Source organism: Aptenodytes forsteri, unplaced genomic scaffold (genome assembly GCF_000699145.1).
Source record: "Aptenodytes forsteri isolate BGI_AS27 unplaced genomic scaffold, ASM69914v1 Scaffold94, whole genome shotgun sequence".
Lineage (NCBI taxonomy): Eukaryota > Metazoa > Chordata > Aves > Sphenisciformes > Spheniscidae > Aptenodytes > Aptenodytes forsteri.
Genome location: NW_008795017.1, coordinates 918,603 through 943,756, shown reverse-complemented (window position 1 = coordinate 943,756; position 25,154 = coordinate 918,603). Strand labels below are relative to the sequence as shown.

At 36.7% G+C, this 25,154-nt stretch overlaps 1 protein-coding gene across 1 annotated transcript in view; it reads right to left on the bottom strand.

The window, feature by feature from the left end:
* The window catches only part of NBAS (neuroblastoma amplified sequence), a 219,080-nt gene that overhangs the window by 177,502 nt on the left and 16,424 nt on the right, over positions 1 to 25,154 (bottom strand). The window contains 12 exon segments of the mRNA XM_009275562.2: positions 425 to 561; positions 855 to 959; positions 1,694 to 1,772; positions 2,044 to 2,178; positions 3,072 to 3,223; positions 4,374 to 4,499; positions 5,279 to 5,536; positions 6,619 to 6,812; positions 8,464 to 8,527; positions 11,961 to 12,089; positions 15,801 to 15,866; positions 16,683 to 16,821. Coding sequence (XP_009273837.2) covers positions 425 to 561; positions 855 to 959; positions 1,694 to 1,772; positions 2,044 to 2,178; positions 3,072 to 3,223; positions 4,374 to 4,499; positions 5,279 to 5,536; positions 6,619 to 6,812; positions 8,464 to 8,527; positions 11,961 to 12,089; positions 15,801 to 15,866; positions 16,683 to 16,821 — 1,584 coding nt within the window.

Here is a 25,154-nt window from a genome sequence, read left to right as displayed (position 1 = left end):
TCAGAAGACTTGTTCTCCAGACCCCTCACCAGCCTCGTTGCCCTTCTCTGGACACGCTCCAGCACCTCGACGTCCTTCTTGTAGTGAGGGGCCCAAAACTGAACACAGTGTTCGAGGTGCGGCCTCACCAGTGCCGAGGACAGGGGCACGATCACTTCCCTACTCCTGCTGGCCACACTATTTCTGGTACAGGCCAGGATGCCATTGGCCTGTAATCAAAAGATTCTAATCAAAAGAGACCAAAAAGCTTCCATGAATGGCACACAGTAAAGCAGAAAATGAAGACTCGTCAAGTACATAAAGACAAAGCTGCTCTCTTGATTCCAGGTAACCAACAGCAGATTGCCATATATGGAAACTAATTTAAGTATTAACCTAAAAATCTTTTTTTTTTTATAGTTAATATCCACTGATGCATCCTTACCAAGCTTCAGGCAACAAGAAAGCATATTCATGTGGTGAAGTAGTCTCTGGAAAATTGGAGAGAATTGCCTGTCTGTGTGGAAGTAAAGCTGATCCATGGAAAGTGAACAGAATTTCCAGGGCTCTGACATTGCTTTCCTAAAGAGCAAAACATTAGGTTGCAGAACTAGCTTAAGACTGATTTAGACTGAAAACAAGCAAGAAATGTAAGCTTAGGTCATGCAACAAACATTTAATTTTAAAATTTTCTTTAGCAATAAAAAAAAAATTAGCTCAGGGTCACTGCATTTATTTATTTACAATCAAATACACCCCCCCACCTCTTAAATTCCCATTGAGATTCAACCAAGTTCAAAGGGGGGAAAAATGCGCTTAAGTGAAAACAGCAATACCAACACAAAATTACATTCTAGTAAAATAAATCTTAATACCCGAGCATAAGTTCTTGCTGAAAGTACAATATTCTGATTTCTGAACCTCTTGAAGAATTCACCATCATAGTGCTGTTCAGCTGCATGAGGCCCTTTAAGGATTTCCTTTAAAAAAAAAAAAAACACTTATAAAAGATTGGTTTTTATGCAAGACTTACAAAAGCATCAAAAAGCCTACACATTTCTTTATCTTAGGATGAATAAGTATGTGATTTATGTGGAAAAGCATGCTGTTGGTTTTTATTTGTTTCAGTGTGAAAAACACAGATGCATTTTTGATTGATAAGCTAAGACAATTCTCTGCCTTATTTTAAATAGGGTTTAGACAACATTAGTTACAAAGAGATGTGGTAAAAGTCATTATGTGACTAGTGCCAACTGCGAAGTTAAAGTTAAAAAACTAAGCAAAACACAGTTTGACATTCCAAAAACTTTCACTTTGGTAAGCTCATGGAAGAAGATGATTCGTTAGAGAATCTGTATCAAACTTGCTAATAAGACTGACAGAGGGAAATAACAGTAATCCTGCACCAACTCCACATCCCACGTTGTTGCATATCTTAATTCCCTGCAGACACAGTATGCTCAAAGCAGACTTCTGCCCAGCTATACCTCTCAACACTAGAAGCCGGCCATTTGCAACAGTGAAGCAGGAGAAACACAGTAGCTTGAACAGAAAACAGCTTACTTTTCTCAAGTGAGAGACTGTAGCATTTCAAGAAGACTATAAACATTAATACTACAATATATAAAGATATGATGATGCGACGAAAAAATTACAGGAATGCCTATAGAATGAGAACTCAAAAGAACTGTAGCCAGATACCAAGTGTCCTCACCTCATAGGTTTCAAGGCGATCAAGGTAAGTTAACAGCTTCAGCCTGCTACGGCAGAGTTCTTTTTGTTCCAGTGTCAGCCTGTGTTCAAAACAGGAATTTTCATGCTTGCAATTGATATTGTACATCATGTGCATATGAAGACAATAGTTACACATTTTAATGACTTTGTGCACTGGAATATATCAAGAAATTAAGTAAACCGAGAACTTTGACACAATATAATGCCTATTAAAATTTAAACCACTTTCCTATTAGGAATAACATACATGAGAGTAATTACATACTTGCAACTCTGTAGTTAGAATAAACCTATAACTCTGAATAAAACGTGGCCTAACATTTCATTTACTTTGAGAAGTTTACTGATAACAGCAGTTCTTGATGCTTCTTGGCCTCTTTTTCCTTTCTAGTATCCATTTCTTCATCTGGTGACAAAAAGTCTTCATAGGGAATTTCAATGTCCACCTCCCCTGGTAAGATAAATCTGGAAGACAAAACCAACAATGTAATCAATGTTGATTAAAAAAAAAAAAAAACAATCAAACAAACAACCAACAAAAAGATATGACGAACTAATTTTTGAATAAACTTACTAACACAGCTTTCTGTTTATGTCTTGACTAAAAATCTAAACTTTTCTAGAAAATAATAATACTGAGTTTTGCTGTTGTAAAGCAGCAGGCACTCATCACGAGCCAACAAGAGGCATCATCTCGTTTCCACCCCCTCCCTAAAACAAACCAAAAAAAACAAACCACCAACCACACAGCTATGATAGTTGATAAGAGTTTCTAAATTCCACAGGTAGCACTGGGATTGGCAGCAACTCTACAGCATACAATGGTAATAGATGACTGCACAACGGAAGAACAGCCTCTTCTATTTCTACCACCAGGAACTGAATACCGAAGAGAATTGTCTCTGCGTGTATTTCCCCACTGACCCATTGTGTTTTGCTTTGTTCCCCTCCCCACTTGAACAACATAAGATCATTACAACAATTAAGATATACAACAAAATGCATTTATAGGGGTAGTTGCAGCTTCCAGAAGATACAACAGAAACAGATTCTCATAGAAAAATAGTGACATCAGAAGTTCTCTGTGATGAAGAAAATAAAGGGCATCCAAAGAAGAGGGAAAATGCAGTACAAAATAAACAGTGATTTTACCTTTGTAAAAGGTAAAAGGAGAACAGGTACCTTGTGGACATCTTTAGAATAGTTTGATTCAAAGCATTACTTTTCTTTATGTCCTGCAAAAGCATCTTAACATTTTCATTAGTGGTTGATAAAAAAAAAATTACCAAATTATTAGAAAAGACTTCATACACCACTCTTTAAAAAGAAAACAAACGAAAAAAATACTCTTCCCAAACCTGCCGCCATCTTGTCCTTTTCCTATGGCCACAAGAGCCTCCAAGTCTGTGCCTTTCAAGCCATACTGAAGCAGCTTCTTAGCAGCATCCACATTCTCTGGAACTCTTTCCAAGCACTCGTGAAGAACCCATGCGCGCTTCTTAATTTTGCTCTATCCAAGAACAAGAGTATAGACAGAATGTTATATGCTTCAATTCAAGCAATGAAACTGGAGATGCTAAAATCTTCTAATGTGTTTCTTCCACTTAAGAAAATGTCAACTTAACCTGATGACTGACAATGTGAACCAATAAAAAAAGAGGTGAGAATGCAAAAAACATAATTCCCTCAGAGTGTATGCGGCAGAAAAGGGCACAGAAATGCCAAATGATTTAGCAGAACTTTCACAACAAATGGAAAAGAAGTTATTATTTGTATTCCCTAATTAGTATCACTCCTCCTTACACTAAATAAAATGTGACTTTTTGGGCTAAAATGCAATTGTTATAAACCGAGTGTATCCCACAATAGCACTAGAGTAATTTTCAGTATCAACCTCTTCACATGCCCATAGGATTCTGTGACAGAAAGGACACACCAAAGTCACAAAATATTATTAGCCTTATCTGCTGATCTTCAGTTGAGATTACATAGCACATGGAACATGGCTACTTATAAAAATCTTATTTTGACATTCAATTAATATCTGACTTGAAAAAATAAAAATTAGATTATGTTTCTCCTGATCTCTTGGAAGACTTTACCCTGTAGCACCATTAGGTTGTGCATCTTTGACAACGCTTGTTTGCCGAGTTTGAAGTCTTTCTTCCAAGCCAAAAAAAACCACGTTGGATTCTACTGAAAAGCTCCAGTTACAGGTAGCAGAGTTCACTGTAAATTTTGCTATTCAAACTTTGCTATATAGCTACTGATACCAACTACACCTTCCCATTTAATTTTCTAAAATACTTAGAAGTTATTTAAATGCTTCATATTTCCAATTACTATTATTCATTTGCCAGGCAACAATCTACTGCTGCATGTGGGGGAGAGATTACACCAGAGACAGCAAGCTGCTATTAACAGAAGATACTTGAAAGGAAAGATTTCCATTAACTTCCAAGGTCACCGGATCAGGCCTTCAGTTAAATTAACAAGATGACTCTCTTCCACATGACATGAAATGGAATTTGCAGGACAGCTCTCCAAATTGCCACCAATTTATGTTGTATAAATTAGAACACAATTGAGAATTCAATTTCTGTAAAGATAACACAGCCATTCTGATAAGAAAGCCTGAATGTCACAAAAAACAAACCCACCAAGTAGTCTTGAATTGAAGCAACGTTAACAGCTGACTTCCTCCACTGTCTTTGATACACAAGATCAGAATCAAGGCCATATGCTTGAGCCAAAGACAAAGCTTCCCCATATTCTTCATTATCAATCTAAAAAAGCAAACACATGAAAATGAAAGTCATCTGATTTCCATATGAAACAATCATTATTAATTCTGTGTGTTGAAACAGGCAGAGGGAAAATTACTGCGGGTATGCTTAAGCAGGTAGGAAAGAGAATGGCTCAAGATACAGATGAGTAACACTCAGATCTGATGGACACCTCTAGAAAATCAGAGATTTTTCCTCAAGAAAAAGGAAGAAGTTATTTAGGTAACCAGTATGACATCAGCACTCCCTGGAAACTAACAGCTATAGAGTGGGCTCATTTACCATCAGAACAATTGAAATGGCCTAGACAAAGTACTGCCTAGAGCAGTCGTAAAAATTAAGTATCTGTTCTTCGGTGAGAGTGAGTCACAGGCCTAATCTGTATACATGCCTGAAAAAACATGCAAATAAACTTATACTCACATCAGAGTATAAGTTAACCCATTCCCTGGCCAATAACAAGCTCAAATGATTTCATTCAATCTATCTGCCAGGTCTTTCATTATTTGTAAACACTCACATGAGTACAGTTCCCAGTCTGGCCAAGCTAATGATGCGCAGTGTCTCCTCAGTGACCTGCATACATCATCTCATTTTAATTATTATAATGCTAGTTTTAAACAATGATCCCTTTGATTATGTAACACAGTACACTAAGAGACCCTTAGAAACATGTGCCTAAATCCTTTTGTTAATATAGCAAGAATTAAAAGAAAAATAAAAAGTTCTTTCTAAATAAAGCTGATTATGAGAGATATGACCTTTCCTTCTATACTTACTTTTCTCTGGTACAGTTCCTCTGGAGTCGTGGATCTCAAACTGACAAGGCGGAAATTCTTTGTAATAGTACGTGGACGTTTCCGTGGAGGAGCAAATCGTTCCATTTCTGTCACAAAGTACAGGCCTTGCTTTAGGTAACTGAAGTATCTGTCCTTAGCAGAAGTTTCATCATCCGAGTCAGAGTCATCTTCTCCCTCATCTTCATCACCAGACCTGCTCTCCAAGCGTAATCTTTTTGGAACGAGTTTTATCTCACACTGCACAGAAAACAATTCTTAAAGGTAGAATATGAAGCATCCACCTACTACATCTCAACTAGTTTGGTGAGAATTGAGTAGATCTCCACTTCCAGTACTTCAAATTTCAGAATCAACATCCTTCCTCCCCTTCTCCTTTAAACCCTTTATTTCTCTGCTTGTTTAATATATTCCACAAACCCTGACCGGGTCTGTCTCCTAGATCTGAGGCTTCATCCCTTACCTACTGAAGCAAGGGTGAAGGTTTGTAGTAGTGTCCTACCTACCCTGGACAACACAGAACTATGGAGACATCTTAGTACACTGTTATATAGCTTACTGCAGTGTACAGCAATGTTTTCAACTCTTAGCTATCCAAAGCAAGGTTTTCTGTATGCCGGTCACTGGCTGTATCTAATTTTCAGAATCATAGAATCATTCCAAAAACATACATGCAAGCTTTGGTACCTATTGAGATATTCTGATAAATATTATTTTAAACTTTTGTTTAAGATATTTAAGACCTATTTCAGTGTAAGCCTTACAAAATAGTTATTTTCTTCATTTCAAAGAAAATTCCTGGTTAACTTCTTAACCAAAATTATGTTCTACTCCTTCCTGGAATCCTACTAAAGATGAACAAAAATAGATCTCTTACACGGCTTGGTCTTAATTTAAATGCGTTCCTCATTTCTCTTAAAAACACTCCCTCTGTAAGAGGCATCTGTTTCAAAATGGGAGAGGGATGCTTGCAGTATTCTTCAAATACACTAACATACAAAGCAGTGAAAACTGTCGACACAAAACTGTTTCCTGCAGCAAGATTCCTCTCATTAAGACTCAGCCTTCTAGGAGTTTCTCATCTGCTCTCTAGAAGTTATTTGACAATTAAGTTTTTATTAAGACAGTTGAATTGCAGCAAGTTCTGAATTTCCCTACAATACCTACCTAGAGATAAGGAAACAGAATCGCTTTTCCTGTTAGTAATTCATATTTTTTTAAACCATATCACACACGCACATAACACCCTTAGGATTACATATAGAAAAGCAAACTGTTTCTATTGCATTCCAAAAAGATATCTGCCTGTGCACATTTCTCACCTCCAGACTTAGAAATCCTCCATCGTGAGCTGAAGTGACCTGAGGAGAACTCTCAAACCATTCACATGACTTTCCCAGCAAGTTTCTTAACGTCTTGACTGATGACACAGTCAATGCACCAGAGCAGCGAGCCAGGATGACAGAATTATCTGCCCACCAATTTACATCTATCAATGGGTAATAGGATTCTTTATCTAAAATAAATAAATAAGAAAGCGCCATACAAAGAAAGATAACTTTAAACACCAGATAAGAACAGAAGTGACCTCAATTATTAAGAGATTTCATCTGATGGCCCAATTTAACAAACATTTATTATTGTATATGCATCCTTGGTTCACTAAGTTTGTATTTTAGATCAATTTTATTTTACTGAATCAGTTCTGCATTAACTAAAGCTGCTGAGGGGAAAAACACTTTTGGACTTAATATTTTTTAATATTATTTGGTAAAAGAATTCATAGTAAACAGATTTATTTGCACAAAACATGACAAGTTTTAGGTATTTGATATAGATCTGCTTCAATACTTCCCAGGCCATCCTTAAGCAAGTCTCCCTGGCTACAAACATAATACTGGTGAAAATCAGAAAAGGCTACACTGCTTTTGAGCACAAATGACAACCATGAATAAGGCTTCTTGAAATAGCCTACAAGATGAGGTTGTTAAGATTAAACAAAAAAAAAGTCAACGCAACTGAAGATGAAAGCTGTGTCATTTCTCAGATTATTTTGATTATGGTAACTGGATGCTGGGACAAAATGTTCACCAGAGTCAGCTCAATTTGTTCACTACACTGTCATTTCCCACTTCTCTGATGAAAACCACCTTTCCCCAAACAGCACTGAGAAACAGATCAACTTATCACTTTTCTGCCACTTCAGTGCTTAGTTAGCACCTATGAAGGTCAGATGTGTTAACCCAAAGACAGAATCACCAAGAAAAATAGTCTAAAGACACAGAGGATTTTTTTTAATAATATAGACGTATACAAGCAGTAGTGAACGGATCATGGAACAGCTATTGATCTCTGCACTCTTGGAAGAGCCATGCAATAACCAAGTGATAAATGGCTGCACACAGTGGCCTGAATTTTGGGTAAAGAATAGAGAGACTGACTTGAGGCAAAACCAGTCGGAGGAAACAAAGCCCTTTTGTTTCAGAATTTTAAACTGATCTCTTTAAAGTACGTTAGCTTTCAGTATTTATTAGACATTCACAGAAAGAAAAGTTAAGTTCAGTTTTTTAGACTGTGAACTCTAATAACGTGTTACCTATGATATTTTGATGCAGTGGCTTCTGATACAAGCTGAGATGTCTGCTGAATATTCAGCATTCCACAGAGTCATAATCGCATGCTTAATAATAAATGAAGTCCTGTACTAACTGAAATATCCCCTTATTTATGGTTTATGGCTACAAATTAATTCTTAAGAGAGGATTTAAAAAAAACCAAAAAAACCCCACACCCCACACTATTGTGACACTCATTTAGCTATGCCATGCTACAAATTCAAATCATACGTACAATTTTGGCCGCTATTCTAATTGAGATTTAATTAAGCCATTTCAGATCGTTGTATATTTGTGTAAATCCTTTTAACTACAGAGTGGTATAACAAATTAATTCTTAAGAGAGGATTTAAAAAAAACCAAAAAAACCCCACACCCCACACTATTGTGACACTCATTTAGCTATGCCATGCTACAAATTCAAATCATACGTACAATTTTGGCCGCTATTCTAATTGAGATTTAATTAAGCCATTTCAGATCGTTGTATATTTGTGTAAATCCTTTTAACTACAGAGTGGTATAAAATAATGATCTAACAAAACCACATACCTTTTATTTTCTTTCTTTTTTCACTAGAGAGTCTCCAGTCTGGGTTGATCTCATCATAACCCGGCTAAGAAAAAATAGGGCAAGAGGGAAAAAAAAAAAAAGATTATATTCAAGTAAGTCTTTGTAACACAGACAATCTGTGTATTTACTCTATTGTTGACCCACTCATTTTTCAATGAAAATGCTCACACATAAATTAAAACTTTTCCTGAACATAAAACATAAAGCTGCTGTAGTGTCATTGTATTCTTCTCTAAACAGTTAAATCAGAACAAAAACAAAGCAAAATAGACTGATGGATTCCTAAAACACTGTATTAGAAAACAAAAATACCATCAGACCTGGCCTAGTCAGCATTAAACAGATTTCTGAAATGAAGGCCCTCCAGCACTCAGAATCCCACCAAGCATTTGTTTTTCATGTCTATACACAGGACTGCAAGCATATAGAAGAAGAAGAATCTCCAAAATAGTCCTCCTGGTTGCTCTGTGCAGTGATCCTGAGTACCAGCCTAGAACAGTGCTATATGCATTTACCGTATTTATGAAAATAACCAGAAAGCCCCTTTCAAGACTAGTGCAGCAAGGGAACCAGCATCATTTAACGACGCACTGCAGCATTTAGAATTAGTAAGCTGTTGCTGTGTTGTTTTTTTAAACTTTATTTAGTAACGTTAGAATACACAGGAACTACACAAACCTAGATGACAGTAATCCTGCCCCCAGCTGCAGGTAGATTATACAGCTCAGACAACCGAAGCAGTTTTGGGTCATCCAAAAGGTGATTTTCAGGCTTAATTTTTTAGTAGAAAGAGAGGGGTCTACTAATTAAAAGTAAACATGAGGCCACTTTAACTTAACAAATACGTTTGGGAGACAATTAAGTAGGAATTGCACACATTATGAAAATATCCATTATACTCAGACACCAATTTCACCTATAAAAATCATTCTGAAAACAGTCAAGTACTGTAATACTCCTTTATATCACCCTCACTAAATGATAGTCCTGAAAACTGCTTCAGAATACATATTATCGCTAAAAACAAAGGAAAAAAAAATTCACTGTAAATGTTGAGCAAAATCTGTATTCTCACAAAAACCTGAAGTGTATGTTAAAAATATAGATATGTATGGAGATAGATATAGATAGGTATGCATACATACACACACAACACTTTTGCCAACACTGGAGTGGATTTTTTGTTTGTTTTTCAAAAGTACTTTCCTAAATAAGCTTGGAACTACATTTCTGTGATGGTTTGACCCCAGCCAGCAGCTAAGCACCACACAGCCACTTGCTAATTCCCCTCCCTAGTGGGACAGGGGAGAGCGCAGGAAGAGCAAAAGCAAGAACAATCGTGGGTCAAGACAAAGATAGTTTAATAAGCAAAGTCAAATAAAAAAAAAAAGAACAAGTGATGCAAAAGCAATCCTCACCACCTATAGTTTAATAAGCAAAGTCAAATAAAAAAAAAAAAAGAACAAGTGATGCAAAAGCAATCCTTCACCACCTCCCACAAGCAGACCAATGCCCACCCAGCCTCTGAGCCATGCCTACCTACCCAAAACCTCCCCCTGCTCCATTTTTATTGCTGAGCATGACGATACATTGCATGGAAAATCCCTTTGGTCAGCTGGGGTCAGCTGTCCAGGCTGTGTCCCCTCCCAGGCTGTTGCACACCCCCGAACTACTCATTGAGGGAAGACAGTGAGAAACAGAGGCGGCCTTGAAGCTGTATAAGCACTGTTGAGCAATAGCTAAAACACTGAGGTATCATCAACACTGTTTTGGTCACAAATCCAAAAACCTAGCATCATACGGGCTGCTGTGAAGAAAGCAAACTCCATCCCTCCCTGCCAGACCCAGTACAATTTCACAGTCAATACAGCCTAACCAGATCTGACTGCCTACCTGCAAGAACAAAAACTTACACTACACAACAACACAGCCACATTTCTAAGCCTTGCAGTCAGAACAAAAAGGTAACAGCACACCAGTGGTGTTCAGGATGGCAACGTACCATTATCTCTACAGGTATTTATTGACTTGTCTTTCCCATAATCAAAGTTTTTGGCCTATCTTTTTTCTGTAATTTTTCTAGAAAACATTCATTTAACCTCACTGTCATTATGATACCCAAAGGAAGACGTCTGCCTTCATTTTGTCCTCTTCCTCATTATAGAAATCTATGCCTATATGTAACATCAGGAAGTGTTTTGTTGTGGACCTTACGCTGCCTATTGTGCAATACATAGACTGAGGAGAAATTCAATATAGTGGGGGGGGAAAGCTGCCTGTGTTTCATATGAATACATAAAATTGAAGAATTTAAAACATTCTACAAAAACTGGAGGAAATATTTTCATATTGGAATTTCTAAAGGAATCAATACACTGTACAAAGATTTACCATGCAAAAGGAAATTACAGAGAAGAATCAGAAACTGCAAATATTTCATGATAACATGCGAATTTATTAATCAGCACATGCACTAAAACATAACTGTTTACTACTAAGCAGCAAATGTTTCATCCTACAATAATTTTCTAACGAGAAACACACTTATGTACAATAAAACCATCCGAGATCAATACTGTGTAGGAAATATTGGTGGTAATTAGTGCCACCTATGTCTAGTGACCAAAGACTCCATTTGACTGGTTACCCTGTTTGGAATTCATGTCAGTTCATGTCTTGTAAGTTTAGAACATAACACATGGTACTTCAAGTGAAAAGCCTTTCCATACCTATTAGTCAAGAAATTAATGGGAGTAAAACCAGAATACTTCACAAACTAGCGTGCATCATTTCAGATTTGTCACTTTTCAAAATGGATGTGTTTTTCTCATTAAAATAAAGTGCTATCCTTACCCAGAGAGTGTATTAGTTCTTTGGAATTTTCTTTGAAAACTAATTAGTTTTCAATTCCCAGTGTTTAAATTCACACTAGTCATGTAAAAGTTTGCCAGTGTCTGGGCAATTCTTAACTTAATTTCCCCTACTCAGGTTTGCAAACAATTCCTGTAGAAAGCATGTGACTTACTAATACCAATCTGATAAACAAACTATTCTGGAGTGTTACCTGGCAGAAGGTAAGGTAAATTTTGAGGGAGAACTAGAAGAGCACATTAGACATCCAGCAGAATTTCATTTCAACCATTCAAAGTTACCTGTGTTGGCCTCCACTTATATTTTAAAAATAGCATTTCAGTCTACCTCTACCAGTGTTACCCACTTGGCATCAAAATGCCTCATGAAAAATTCCAACACAACCGGTTCTTTTTCTTAATTTTTAAAGTTTAAGGGTTATAGTTAAAACACAGAAAGACTATCGTAAAAGTAAATATAGGGCTCTTGAAAAATATGGAGTTGACTGGAAAAACAGTATGTAGCTAAACCACAGTAATCTGAACTACTCTCATCTCCTAGGAAAACATACCTCCAGAGGATTAAAACATATACTGCAAATTTCTAAACATCTACATCCTTCTTACCTGATCAGTTTGGTCCCATTCTCCTTGTTGTCTGAGAGATGGAATAGACCAGATTGTCAGTTTTCCTGAGAAATGAATAGCTGCCAGAAGAGCTCCATCAGGAGAAAGATTCATCTTGAAAACTCCATCCTGCCAAACATTATGTTCTCCTTGTTGTCTGAGAGATGGAATAGACCAGATTGTCAGTTTTCCTGAGAAATGAATAGCTGCCAGAAGAGCTCCATCAGGAGAAAGATTCATCTTGAAAACTCCATCCTGCCAAACATTATGTCAGCAAAGTAAAAAAAAAAAAACAGATAAACAAACAAAAAAATCCCCACATACAACAAGGCATACCAAAAAGACCTCCCCAAAAAGCCCAAACTACTTTTTCTATTTTAGGAAAAAAAATTGTACGATCTTCTACCCAGAAAATTTAACATGCTTTAAATTTAAAAAAAAAAAAACCCACAAAAAACCAAACACACCACACCACTATGCTAGAAGTCAGAATAATTGTAAAGTATCAATTGTGGCATGGAAGAGTAAAAGCAACCTGTATAAAGCACACTACCACAACACTAACAAATCTTTAGGAATGTCAATTTCTGTATCACATTGTCATACAGCAAATAAAATCTGAAAGTGTGGCATTCCTAGGAGAAGGCCGCAGAAATCAATGCGGAGCTACTTGGAGGAAAAATTGCAGGCTGTTCTCAAATCATCTGTTCAGAGGAAACATTTGGCAACCTCAGTTTTCTACTGTCCTGTCTCTCAGGTCCACCCAAGGAAGATCGTTATGCAAACACAGCTTAGTACAGCTCTTCCTCCCCAGAAGCAAACTTTTTGAGCATTTTTAAAATTAAAAAAAAAAAAAAAAAAAGGGGGGGTACAGGAGATACACAGATGAAGATATCTTGGAGGAGCACATTGTTCATTTCAGGACACTGAATCTTAATTCAAGAATCTCTTGGGCAACAAAAGACTAAGCAGCAATATAGCAAACATCAGATTAATTCCATACAGATGAATTCAACATTTGTAAGTAAACTTCATCAAGGCTACAAAAATTCTCCTGGATTAAGTTTTCCTTCAGCTCTGGATATCTTAAGAGGCAAAATGTACTTCAAACAAAATATTTCCTTAAGGATTCATGAACTCCCACACAATTACAACTGGATCGATACACTATTTCCATGAGACAAGAGACTCCAAATATACACTCAAATTTTGAAGTCAAACTTAGTGCCACTGGCAATGCATAACAATTTCTAAAAATACAATTTATATTTATTCCCCCCGCCCCCAGCACAACTTCCATGTTTTCAGAAAGATCATTAGGTTCTCAGAGAGTCTAGTCTTCACTGAAAGACAGCAGGATGTAGATTCCCAAAATTTATATTGTTTATAAAATCCCATTTGGTTAGTGCAGTTCGCTTTTAAAAACTTCCTAATAAAGATTCATACTACAATAATGTTAGAACTGTCCAAGTCTGCAGCTAATCAATTTTTAAGCAGTGCCTCCCCTCTTAGAAAACACCCCAACATAAATGAAGTACAAAAGTTACTAGACATCCATATGATTAAGAAGTTTTAATGGAGTTTCTACAGCACATTTGTGGTAGGTATCATTTGAAGATAACAATATTCTTTTAGGGTTTGTTTGTTAGGTTTTTTATTATTTCTCTTTTATTTCTTAGGCTGTTCTAAGTTCTAGCTATGCCACAGAAACAACAATGATCAAGTCATCTGCTCACTGTTGTACAGTGGTTTGCAGCTATTGAGAGGACTGCTTAAACCCAAGCTTAAAGCATGTTTTTAATTGAAAAGGAGAGCATTATTAAGGTTTTTTTTAACTAATTATGAATTTTTTCTAATATAAATAATTCCTAAGTATTCTCTGATAGAGAAGCAGCTAGAGTACTGCAATTTCTACTGTAGTTTGCTAAGGAATTGTAAATGCCTACTAATGGCAATTCTCACTTTACAAATCAAGTTGCATGCACAGAGGACAAAGAACAAAAGACTGTTAAAGGACTTAGAAACATATAGCTAAAACGTATAACCCATTAAGATAAATGGTCAGTGGTATACATCACAGATCTTAACAAGGGTTAAACATTTACTCAGTAGTCAGTAATAATTCTGGCCACATTCAAATTTACCACCCGAGCGCTGTTATCTGTAGAGATTAATCAGTCCTTTGGCAAAGCAGACAATGCTGCCTCAGTAAACAGCTTGTCAACTTAAGGGAACTGCAGAAAAAGATACTGAAAACCTCAGCAGGTTGGCATTTCACATTTTATAATTATCATTTAAGTTAGCAACACTAAGAATCAAATCCCAATATAGCTAGTTCTAATATACAAGTTCTCTAGCTGCTGTGTCTGTCATACCTTAACACTGTTGCCAATTTCCCACTACGAATGTAAACTATACCTCACATATTTAAACCATAATCTCTGAAATCGGATTAAAACATTCAAGGATGAGTAACTATCTCTGCTTTTCTTTGTAAATTTAGTACTGGCAAGTGCAATGACATTGAAGTTTAGTACAGCTACACTCATTGCCAGCCTTGCAGTAAAAAAGTTTTCTTCAGCCTTCTCTTTTATATTTTCAGTGAAGGAAATAAAATCTCTCCCCATTCCACCCTTGAGAAAGATTCAGAAAGATTTGTTTTCCTCTTCCAATCAAGCATGCAATTTCTTCTTTTAACCAGTCACCTAAACATCCCAAAAATCTATTAAGGTCATTTCCAAAGTCCATATAACTTCAGACCAGGCATTTTTCCTCTCAGGAGAACACAGTGAGGGTGGTAGACAGGTTCTTTACTATTCTTTCTTTGGAAAGCAAAAGAAGGGAAAATTTTTTTACAAAGAGGGAAAAGGGGATAAAAAAGGAATCAAACAAAGGCTACACACAACTAGTAGACAAGAGGTAGGAGAAGGTGGTGTAGTACTGCATAGGTGGCTCCTAAGGCATGTAGAAGCAAGCCACAAGCACTGTGTGCCAAGCCTTAGAAATATAGAAAGCACACACCTACACCTCAGCATGACAGTCAAGATTTAACATGCACTCATTCATGGGAGAGGTGAATACAAGACCCATTCCCGGTGTTTTTTAAGAACAAGTAGATTCTGATCAGCAGTTTCATTAGGTTTGCATGTGTCCTGGTAGTGGAAGTTGGACCCATAACAAACCTTTGAAGCTACTTAGCAAAATGTTTCCATGGTATCTCATAACAGATTCTAAAAATCAAGTCTTTGTGTCTGCCCTATTTAAGCCATGAATGATTAGTTTGAATCCATTAATTTTTTCTTCTCCACACTGTATGAAAATTTTGGGCTGTAAGGTGATGGGGTTTTTGTTTGTTTTCTAGTGGGAGTGGGGTAGTGCAGAAGGCTGGGGTTTGGAGTTCCTCTTACTTCTCTCTCGGGTGTATACTTGAGAAACATCATCACAATCTACTCTCTTCTTGTAGAATATAACACACACCTAACATGCTATGATCATTACATTCATTAACAAATAATTAGGTGGCTTTTTATACGTTCCTTTTTGAATAAGAGTTTACATTTAATATTGAACTCTACATCTCTAGACCTGTTCCTGTCAGTATGCTGAAAACCCAAGATTCAAGCTTCAGAAGATGAACTAATTGGATTTTTAAAAAAGCTGAATAAATGGCAAGCTATTCCATTTAATGCTAAAAGCTTATTATTTTTGATAAGTTTCATAGCAATGTTAATTCTTAAGTGGCATAAATTAAAAACTACTTTCAATCAGTCTCTCAGGCAGTCATTAATGGACAATTATGTTAGTAAAATACATTTCTGAGGTAGACCTAGACCTTAATACCTGTTCTGTTCCCCGCCTACTGTAAAATCTTATATTCATAATCTTTAATAATCCTCTTCTCTGTGCCTGTAAGAACAGAAACATATCACACAATGAAAGACAAATCTCACACGTTGTTTTATGCACCAAAAACTAAGTCATATCTAAAGTACTAAAACAACTCTGCAGGATTCTTTAAATTTCCCTAAGACTGCCTATTTTAAAATAATGCAAGGATAATAAAACACAATTTGTATAACTTTGCCCATTTCATTAGGTATGTATCATGCCACAGAAAAGCACTACCCATTTGCAATGAAATTAACAACTCGCTTTTAACACTAAGCAATACCTATAGAAGAGTAAATACTGGAATTTATCCTAGTATACTATAAATTGGTTTCAGTTTATCCACACTGTAGTTGTTACCAAATCAAACATTTACTTCTACTAGAAGCAAAAGAAATCAAGAGTCAGACTTAAACTGAAACATTTATTTCAGGTGTGCTGCCTTTTGTTATGAAGTAATAAAAAGACAAAAATAACTGAAATTTTTCCAAAGACAGGTAACATATCACAGTACACAACTAAGGAGTTTGTATATTTCCACACTACATTTTTGTTGTTGTTTCTCATTGTTTTGGGGTTTGTTCTTTTTTTTTTTTTTTTTAAACACAAGTGATAATCAAGAACTTAAAAGTTCAAATCATACTACAGAAAAAGCAAAAATAGACAGATACTGAGGGAGAAAGAGATAACTTACTAGAAGCTCACATCATAGCTTACAAAATAGCAAAACACTGCATTAAATTCTTCTTTCAAAAAGAGATTCATATTGAACTTCCAGTTACATAATTCTGCCAGTGACAATATTCATCCAATGAAATGAGGAAACATACTTACTATTCTAATGTCATCTTCATAACTAGTGACCTGTTTATAATGGGGAGAGCCTGACAGAATTCTCCAAGCAGATATCCCACAAACAGTTGCTTTAGATACTCCATCTTCATCTGTTTCACAGCCTCCTACAAGTAGAAGTCTGTAAAATATATAAAGGCATATTATGGTTTCATACACTGCCACATTTTTTTTTTTTTTAATTGTCTTAAGTCAGAACAATAGCAGTTTGCTTGCAGTAACAAAAAGATTAAGTATATTAAGATTCCTAACAGCCCCAATAAGCTTTAAACTTCAGAGTGTTTATTCACAGACAAAAAGACTTAAACATTACTTAAGTAACACTTGTTATTTGTGGCATTTATCCCTATCCATTCTCATCTCTAGCCTTCCAAATAAGGCATAATTCCCAACATTTAAAAGAAAATAGGTCTGGCTACAATTTGAGTTTCTCCCGTACCCTCAGAGAATGATAACAATTTCATAAGCTTAAGCTTATGAAAAGTTCTGGTCATTCTGTTGAAGTAGTAGGTTTCCATCTATTCAGATGTGGTACAAAACAGCTACTTCACTTTTATTGAGAAACCGAATGCATCAAGGTTTTTCAATTTTGTTTTCTAAAGCCACTTACCAATTATAAATGTGCATGCAATAATTTCATTACACACAGTAGATGACATTTTAAGAACTTTGAGTTCTTGAATTTTTACAGTTATTGCAGATTACCACTAAAATGTATCGAAGTATTTTCCCTTGAAGTCTTTTCACCTTATTAACAAGCAGTTTTATATTTAACTGATGATTACTGTGACGAAAACTTTAAGAAAAGATGTCTAAACTTGTTTGGAAGCATCATTTTAGTGAACAACCCATCAAAAAGTAAAGTATCTGCAAAAAAGGCACAGACTGGAAAAGCCAGAAATTCAGCCCTGAGAACACTCCTTTATCAATTTTCAAAGTCTGCATTACTCTTGAAATTCTCTACCACCTAGTGGCTGGCATTCATATAGCTCTCAGCTGTGATTTGAGTGTATTTCAAAACATTTTGTGCGAGAGTCAACTGAATGAAAAAAGAGGCGGGGGGGGGGGAGGAGGGGAGGAGAGGAAAAAAAAATTTTCCTTCCACATTTAGTCCTCTGTAAGAGGTCAGTAAAACTTATTTAACATTCCCAGGTCTCATGCTATTCACAAACATACAGCAAGATGACTTCTACCATGGATGCTTACAGCCTGTTAAGGTTCTTAAGAGTTTTAGTTATTTTGTGGTGTAAAGGGTTGCCTGAGACAGCAAAACAGAAATCACTTTCACCGTTTTCCACAAAAACCGCAATAGGAGACTCTCAGTCTACCGTAATAATTAACAAGAAAATCAGTAATTTTGCATTGTTCTTACGATCAGAAAGTAAAGCATAGCACAGCTATGAGGAATTACTTCTCCCTTAAGGAGGTGTTGTTCAACTTTAGAATATGTAAAGTTTCTGACTGAGCATCCATGACGCAGTGGTTTCTTGCTGTAGCATGCCAAGAAGAAACCATGTTATCATTTAAGGAACAAACAGATTCCTATCAGAGTCAAGGAAATCTAGCATGAGTAGGGCAGATCGTAATTCAGTCTCCTTAAAACTGTTAACCTGAATAGCATGTGGAAGCAAACATACTTCTTGAGTAATTAGCATACATTTTTTGTAGCAGTAACATCGAAAAAAAGCAGACATAAAATTCACCTATCATAGCTTTCCTGTAGATACTTAGCAAAGCAATTGGGTTATCAAGATGACAACAATTAGCAAAGCATGATATTAGACAATCGGTGAGAGAACTCCAACACAGACAGAGCAGCAAGGGGACTGTATGTCAGCATTATGTCAATCGCAGAAGAAACATCACCATAAATATTACTTGTTAAACAGAGAATAGGACTGTTGTTCAGTGAGCACAGCAATCCCAGTGTTAAAATACCAAGAACTCCTACAGTGCATACCTCTTTTCTGAACAAGCTAGTAATATAAGACTGCATTAAGCCTTTTATGCGACAAACTTCACATCTTAAATGAACCCAAGTTGCTTTACATTTTAACAGTTTCCAATCAACACCACCTGTTTGGTTTTGATACTGGTTTTTCATTCTGGTTAACTGGTTGGACAGCTCTCAAGTAAACATTTGGACAGGAACTCAGAGGAACTTACCAAGACACCACTTTAACACAAAATACTAGTAACAGTACTTTGTTCTGCAAGTCATACTAAGCACAAGCTTGATCTAAGGATGTCTCTGGTACCAGAACTCTCAAAGACTACAGAGGTTGGTTAAAAATAACAGTAATGGAAAGGTAGACACTGAAAACCAGAATATCATACTCAAGCAACTGAGGAAACCAGAAGCAATGAGCAGGACAATGTAGCAAGATTAATTTCATTCAACTTTGGGACATCAACAAATTCTAGAAACTACTTGAACAGTTTGTCATTCTTTCACGAAGAAAGTGACTTAAATTGAGGAAGGCTTGGAGAGAAGAACATCAATCCTTCAGGAACACGGAAAACAATAACACATGAGATACAGCTACCAATAAACACAGTTCTCAGAACAACACAAAACATTTTAATACCAAATTTTATGCTGATTACTGGGGAAAAGTGCACTTGGGAAGAGAAAAATTTCACAGATTAAATGTCATACACTTAATAATCCATTTGTTTGTTTCCCTTCTGCATATTTTTTATTTTTCTTCTCCTTGATGTTTCTGTTCTGCAACTTTCTTCTGCCTACGATTGTTCTATTGGAGAAGCTTGACACACTGCCACTTATCGAAGAACATAAGAGCTGCCCCCAGCTCATACCAAAGCCATCTTTTAGACATGCTACATAGTTCTTCTGAGGAACTTCACTTAAAAACAAGGAAGTAGCAAGTTTTCAAATATCTTGTAGAAAATACCTCTACCAAAGAAATGAACTTTCAGCAGAGACATAGCACGCCACATGAAATTCCTTCTAACAGCTCAAATAGGTTTTAGAGCAAAATACTTATCTACCCTGTTGTGTACATGATGCAGTTTATGTCCATTTTAGCTAGTCAAGAACAAACATGTTAGGGTACTCGCATCTGAGCACACAGTCTAATATCAGTGAACATGAAACCACATCTTAAAACTTTGAAAAATGTTGGCAAGGTCAATCATTACGCATGAAGTGATGAATTTCCTAACTTTTTTTTAGCACAGAAGGCAAGTTTCACATGTGTGTCTTTCACAGCCTGACCACGAGGAAAGCGTTACAAAAAATTAAAATTAAAAATCAATAAACAAGAACTTCATGAAATCGCTACAACACAGCTGTCAATTCCTAATAACCAAATGACAGCGGGCATAATCACCTGGAAGATCAATTTACCTATTGTCTTGTCCGTCCATAGGCACCTAAATTCTTCCATAAGCTCCAGCTTCCATTGCAAAATGCCACTGAATTAAGATTACAGCACAGCAGCAGTGCCTAGAACTCAATTACAATTGTCTGCACTGTGCCAGAGATGACGAAGAGACAAATAGTAGCACAAAGACCAAGAGAAGAATTGTCAACAACAGTGACAGCAGTAGCTCCAAAACTGCCTGAACGAGCTCTCAAAAACTCCATCAAGATAAACCTTTTCAAAGAAATTTTGGACAAACTGTGACATACAATGCAACATATTTATAAGTCAGAAGTATCTTTTAGGAAAAATGAAACTCAATGACAGTTAGAATGAAGATGTCATATCAGTTTAGACACACACACACAACCTCAAGACAAAAAGCCTTCTCCCAAGACTGCAGAGAAATTCATCATGGCAGCATGTACTTAAAATTTTAAAAAGCTTTTCAGAGAGCAAAATGCAACAGCAGGGACAGAAACTATTAAGATGAATAACACAACTGGCATCAAAAGAAAATGAAAGGTACTCCTGAGAGCCTCCGCAAAGATCTGGCCTTGTTTACCAATTATTTTTTCAGGACTAGACAGGAGATGACTCCAAAATAACAAGTTGACAGACAGACTGGGAACAGCAACAGGAGAGGGTTTTTTCCTGTTTACTTTTTTTTTTTTTTTTAAGTTAGCCTCAGTCTGAAGAAGAAGATACCATGCCAACAACTTTTTTTGTCCCAGTAATGTGAAAAACTAATTTTCCTGGCTAAACACTTGGGTTCTTAAATCACACCATATCAGCTGTAGTTTTATGCCACTCCAGATGGGTCACAAAGCAACATTAACTTAATATATGACACTTAATGGTAACTCCCTAGAAGGGAAAGTTTTGTCTATCATGCTGTTATGGACACCAAGATCAATGCAACATCCTTTAGTACTTAAAAAGTTAAAATCTTAAATAATTTTTATTCTTGCATGTGTTTTCTACACAGAGCACAGCTAGGATGCAGCAGTTCGTGCAGCAGTTTCTGGGCTCCATTTCTAGATCCTCTTAATCTTCTATATGCTTCTGGGATCATCAGAGGAGCCCTGGGAAGCCTTCGAGGAATTTCACGATGCCTGCCATTGCCAGGAAGAGCTAGCTAGCAAGCTCTAGAAGCTTTTAACAAGGTCTGCCAGCTGTTCCTGATCAAAGGGTGCTTTGAGCTTTTGTTCCAGCTAACTCCTGATTACTAAGAGTCAGGAACCCTTTCAACAAGTCCTAGAAAAAGATCTATGTAAGTGCCAGGCCCAGAGCACAGCCAACAGATGCAGCATTTTGTGCAGCAGTTTGCAGAAAACAATGGCCGAAAACTCTCTCTGTACATGTTCTCAGCAACTGCAGTCATGCACCACCAGGCTCCATCCCCAGCACTCACTGGAGCAGCTACCCCAGAACATCAGAGGCCTTGACTCAGACCATGCTCCTAAGGGAGGATAGAGATGTGCAGGTCTTGGATTGCAGGGACATGGCTCCAAGCAACCTGCTCTAGTTGACCCTGCTGTGAAGGGGAATGGATTAGATGATGTCCAGAGGTTACTCCAGTCTCAAAAAAGCAGCTGTCCCTGCAGTACCTCAACTGTACTCTATTTCAAAGGTTTCTACACAGTTGGGCTGAAGATAACTAGTATAATAACAGTCTCAAGAACAGCAAGTTCAAATGAGGCATCCAAGAAAAACTTGAGACTTCCATGCAATTCTTCACTCATCAATTTTGGTACAACAAGCAAATTTCAACTGAACCTAAAACCCTTCATCTCCTACAGCCATCCTACATTTTAGGCTCTCATATCAAACATTTTCTGTAGCAATTGCAGATAACCCTGAAGTAAGACATTCAGCTCCAGAGTATGGCACTCAAAATAAGCAAGGTGTTGAACCTTCCATTAGAGCCTACAGAGACCTCACACTGAAGCAGACATTTAAGTTTCGTCAACTAAAGTGCACCATAAATTCCCTCACAGATGAAGGCTGGATCACATGAGAACACCAACATTAGGCATCTAAATTAAGGTATATAACACTTTTCAACAGCAGTGAAACTCATTATTAGACTTTTTCCCAAAGCTGTTGTTTCAAGTTTTCCTACAGATTGAGATACATTCCCTACTGAAATATTCTCTTTACAATTGTCATATATCTAGTTGAAAAAATGAAGCGTATTAAGTTCTTAAGCACTATTTAATTGCACTGTAATAGGTAATGAGCAAATACATAGCAATATAGAGTGCAATAAGTCAAGGCTTACAAGCAGTGGAAATAGACCAATACAACTTCACCATCTGAAACTAAATGAAATGCAAGAAAGCACAAAGTGACAAAGTTGAACTTATGTTAAGTGATCGAGGTTCACATTATTAAAAACCGAAAACTTTGAAGTGTTCATATGTATCTACAATTTTTTTTAATGCACAATTTAAGAAAACTGCCTCCCTTCAACTCCTTCTGGGTTTTTTTTGGATAACGACAATTTCAGCAAGAGACTTCTCATGAATTTAGTTCTCTAATGTCAAATTTAGAAGTTTTCTACCACAGAGTAAATTCAAAACAGAAAAGACTTGCCTACATGAAGGGCACAACATCGGTTCTTTCTGCTTTCCATCTATTCCATCTAATCGTGCATTCTTTTAAGTATCAATTTTTCAACTTCACTAAGCAAGTCAACTGACTGCACATAGCAGGAGATACTACGATCACAGGGGAGTCCACCTGAATATTCTTCTTTTCATAGAAGGAGTCATAATATTTCATGGTAAAAACAAGTAAATTCCTGAATGTGTATGCCACACACAATACACAACCTTACTACTTCAGCAGCAGATATAACCACATCTTTTCATGTAAGGAAAGAGCTTTTCTCTCCTAGAAAATATGTAATACAGACAACAACAAAAATTATGCCAGCCATAAGCTTCCATAAAAAATACCTTTAATTACTAATATTCTGAATAAACTGTTCTAAGCACAAAACCAGCATTGTCTCCTGATATTAGTGTGAAGTAAAAGAGCAAGTTTTAAAAAAGTTAACCTAAGATCTTTAAGAATAGTAGGAAAATCAAAGCTATAACTTCTCTTGGAGGTGGGAGGAAAGAAGGAAAACAAAACTTGAAATTTTTGCCTTTTTTTCCCCCCCTCCTCTTTTAAACCTCTATGGCAATAAATTGTCATTAGCACACACAACGCAACATCCATACTATTTGATTGACAACTACACCAGCTGATTTTCTACGTATTTTCTTGTTAATGGGTTCATCCATTATAAGAGTTTAACAGTTCTGACATCATTTGCTCAGAAATGCACCAAAAATGAAAAGCAAGCACATCCATCTATTATAATTGTCAGAATAATTATCTGACCATACTTTGGATATTAACCAATATTCTTTGCAACACTCACTGTTATAATCAATCTACTTCCTAATATTAGGAGCAGAAAAGACAACTTTGGAAACAAGTGTCAAAAACCATTAACCATGGTCTGATCAAAGGAAAGAATGAGTAGGTTCTGTTGTCTGGTCTGACAGCGCTACCAAAGCCCCATAACCCGCACCTATTACCTCAAAACTGTAGATTTAGTATACTGAGTATTAATTATATGGAATTACTAGATATGAACTAGGTAGAAAGAAGAAACCATACTCAAAATTAATCTCTCAAAATAATATGCTTGAAGAACATTACTTCTCATTAATAACCATTTTTTTCCTAAGATAGATAGGACAACTCACTTAACATAGAAGGAGAACAAGTTTTTAAACAGTGAATTTCTTCTGATATTCTATAGCCAAGCCTAATTTTCATTTAGAACAATACAGTGATATACCATATTATGCTGACAAATTCAATCCTAGTAGATGTAACTGAAGAAAAATATCTAGAAGGAAGTTCAGTTCCTACAACTGATGAGAAATAGAAAAATAAGTTGCTGAGTTTACCTTGCTATATAACAAGTAGATATTAAAAAAAGTACACACATTTTTAACCTAAGTAATTGGCTAACCAGGACCTATTCCAAGTACATCTGGTTCAAGAGCAGGCAGTCAATTAGTCCATCTTTCAAGTCTGGTATCCATACCCAACACATTCCTAATAGAGAAAACACATCACGAGACAACTCCAAATACCAAAGCCTGACAGTTCCAGTCAGAACACTAGGGAAAATGGGCTGGCCAATGAGTTCAGCAACCAAATCCAGTGTTGTGGTTTAACCCCACTCTGCAACTAAGCACCACACAGCCGCTTGCTCACCCTCCCCTGCCCCTCCTCAGTGGCATGGGGGAGAGAATCAGAAGACCAAAAGTGAGAAAACTCATGGTTTGTGATAAAAACAGTTTAGTAATTGAAATAATAATAAATTGTCATGGAAAGTAAAACAGCAAAAGAGCAAGAGAGAGAAAAACAAAAAAAACAGGGAAAGAAAAAAAAAAAGAAAAAATGACGCAACCACTCACCATCCGCCGACCAATGCCCAGCCAGTCCCCGAGCAGCAATCCATGCCCCCCAGCCAACTCTCCCCAACTTATATACTGAGCATGATGTCATAAGGTATGGAATACGCCTTTGGCCAGTTTGGGTCAGCTATCCTGGCTATGCCCCCTCCCAGATTCTTGTGCACCTCCTAGCTGGCAGAGCATGGGAAGCTGAAAAGTCCTTGACTTAGTATAAACATTGCTTAGCAACAGCTAAAACATCAGTGTGTTATCACATTATTCTCATCCTAAATGCAAAACACAGCACTGTACCAGCTACTGGGAAGAAAATTAACTCTAGCCCAGCCGAAACCAGGACAGTATCCACCCCTTCTTCTATACCATCTATGTCATGCCCAGGTCCCACACTTTCCAATACATCCCAATTAATCACCACCACTTTTCCTGTCTCTTCATATATACACACAGATATCATTCCCTTAGTTTATGGGCCATCCCTCTAAAATGCCTGTTGGGTTCATTTAGTCCATGACTTTGGGCTCCGTCTGTCATAATAATCTTTCAGGGCAGGAGAGATGGGGTGTGGTGATGGATTGTTGCAT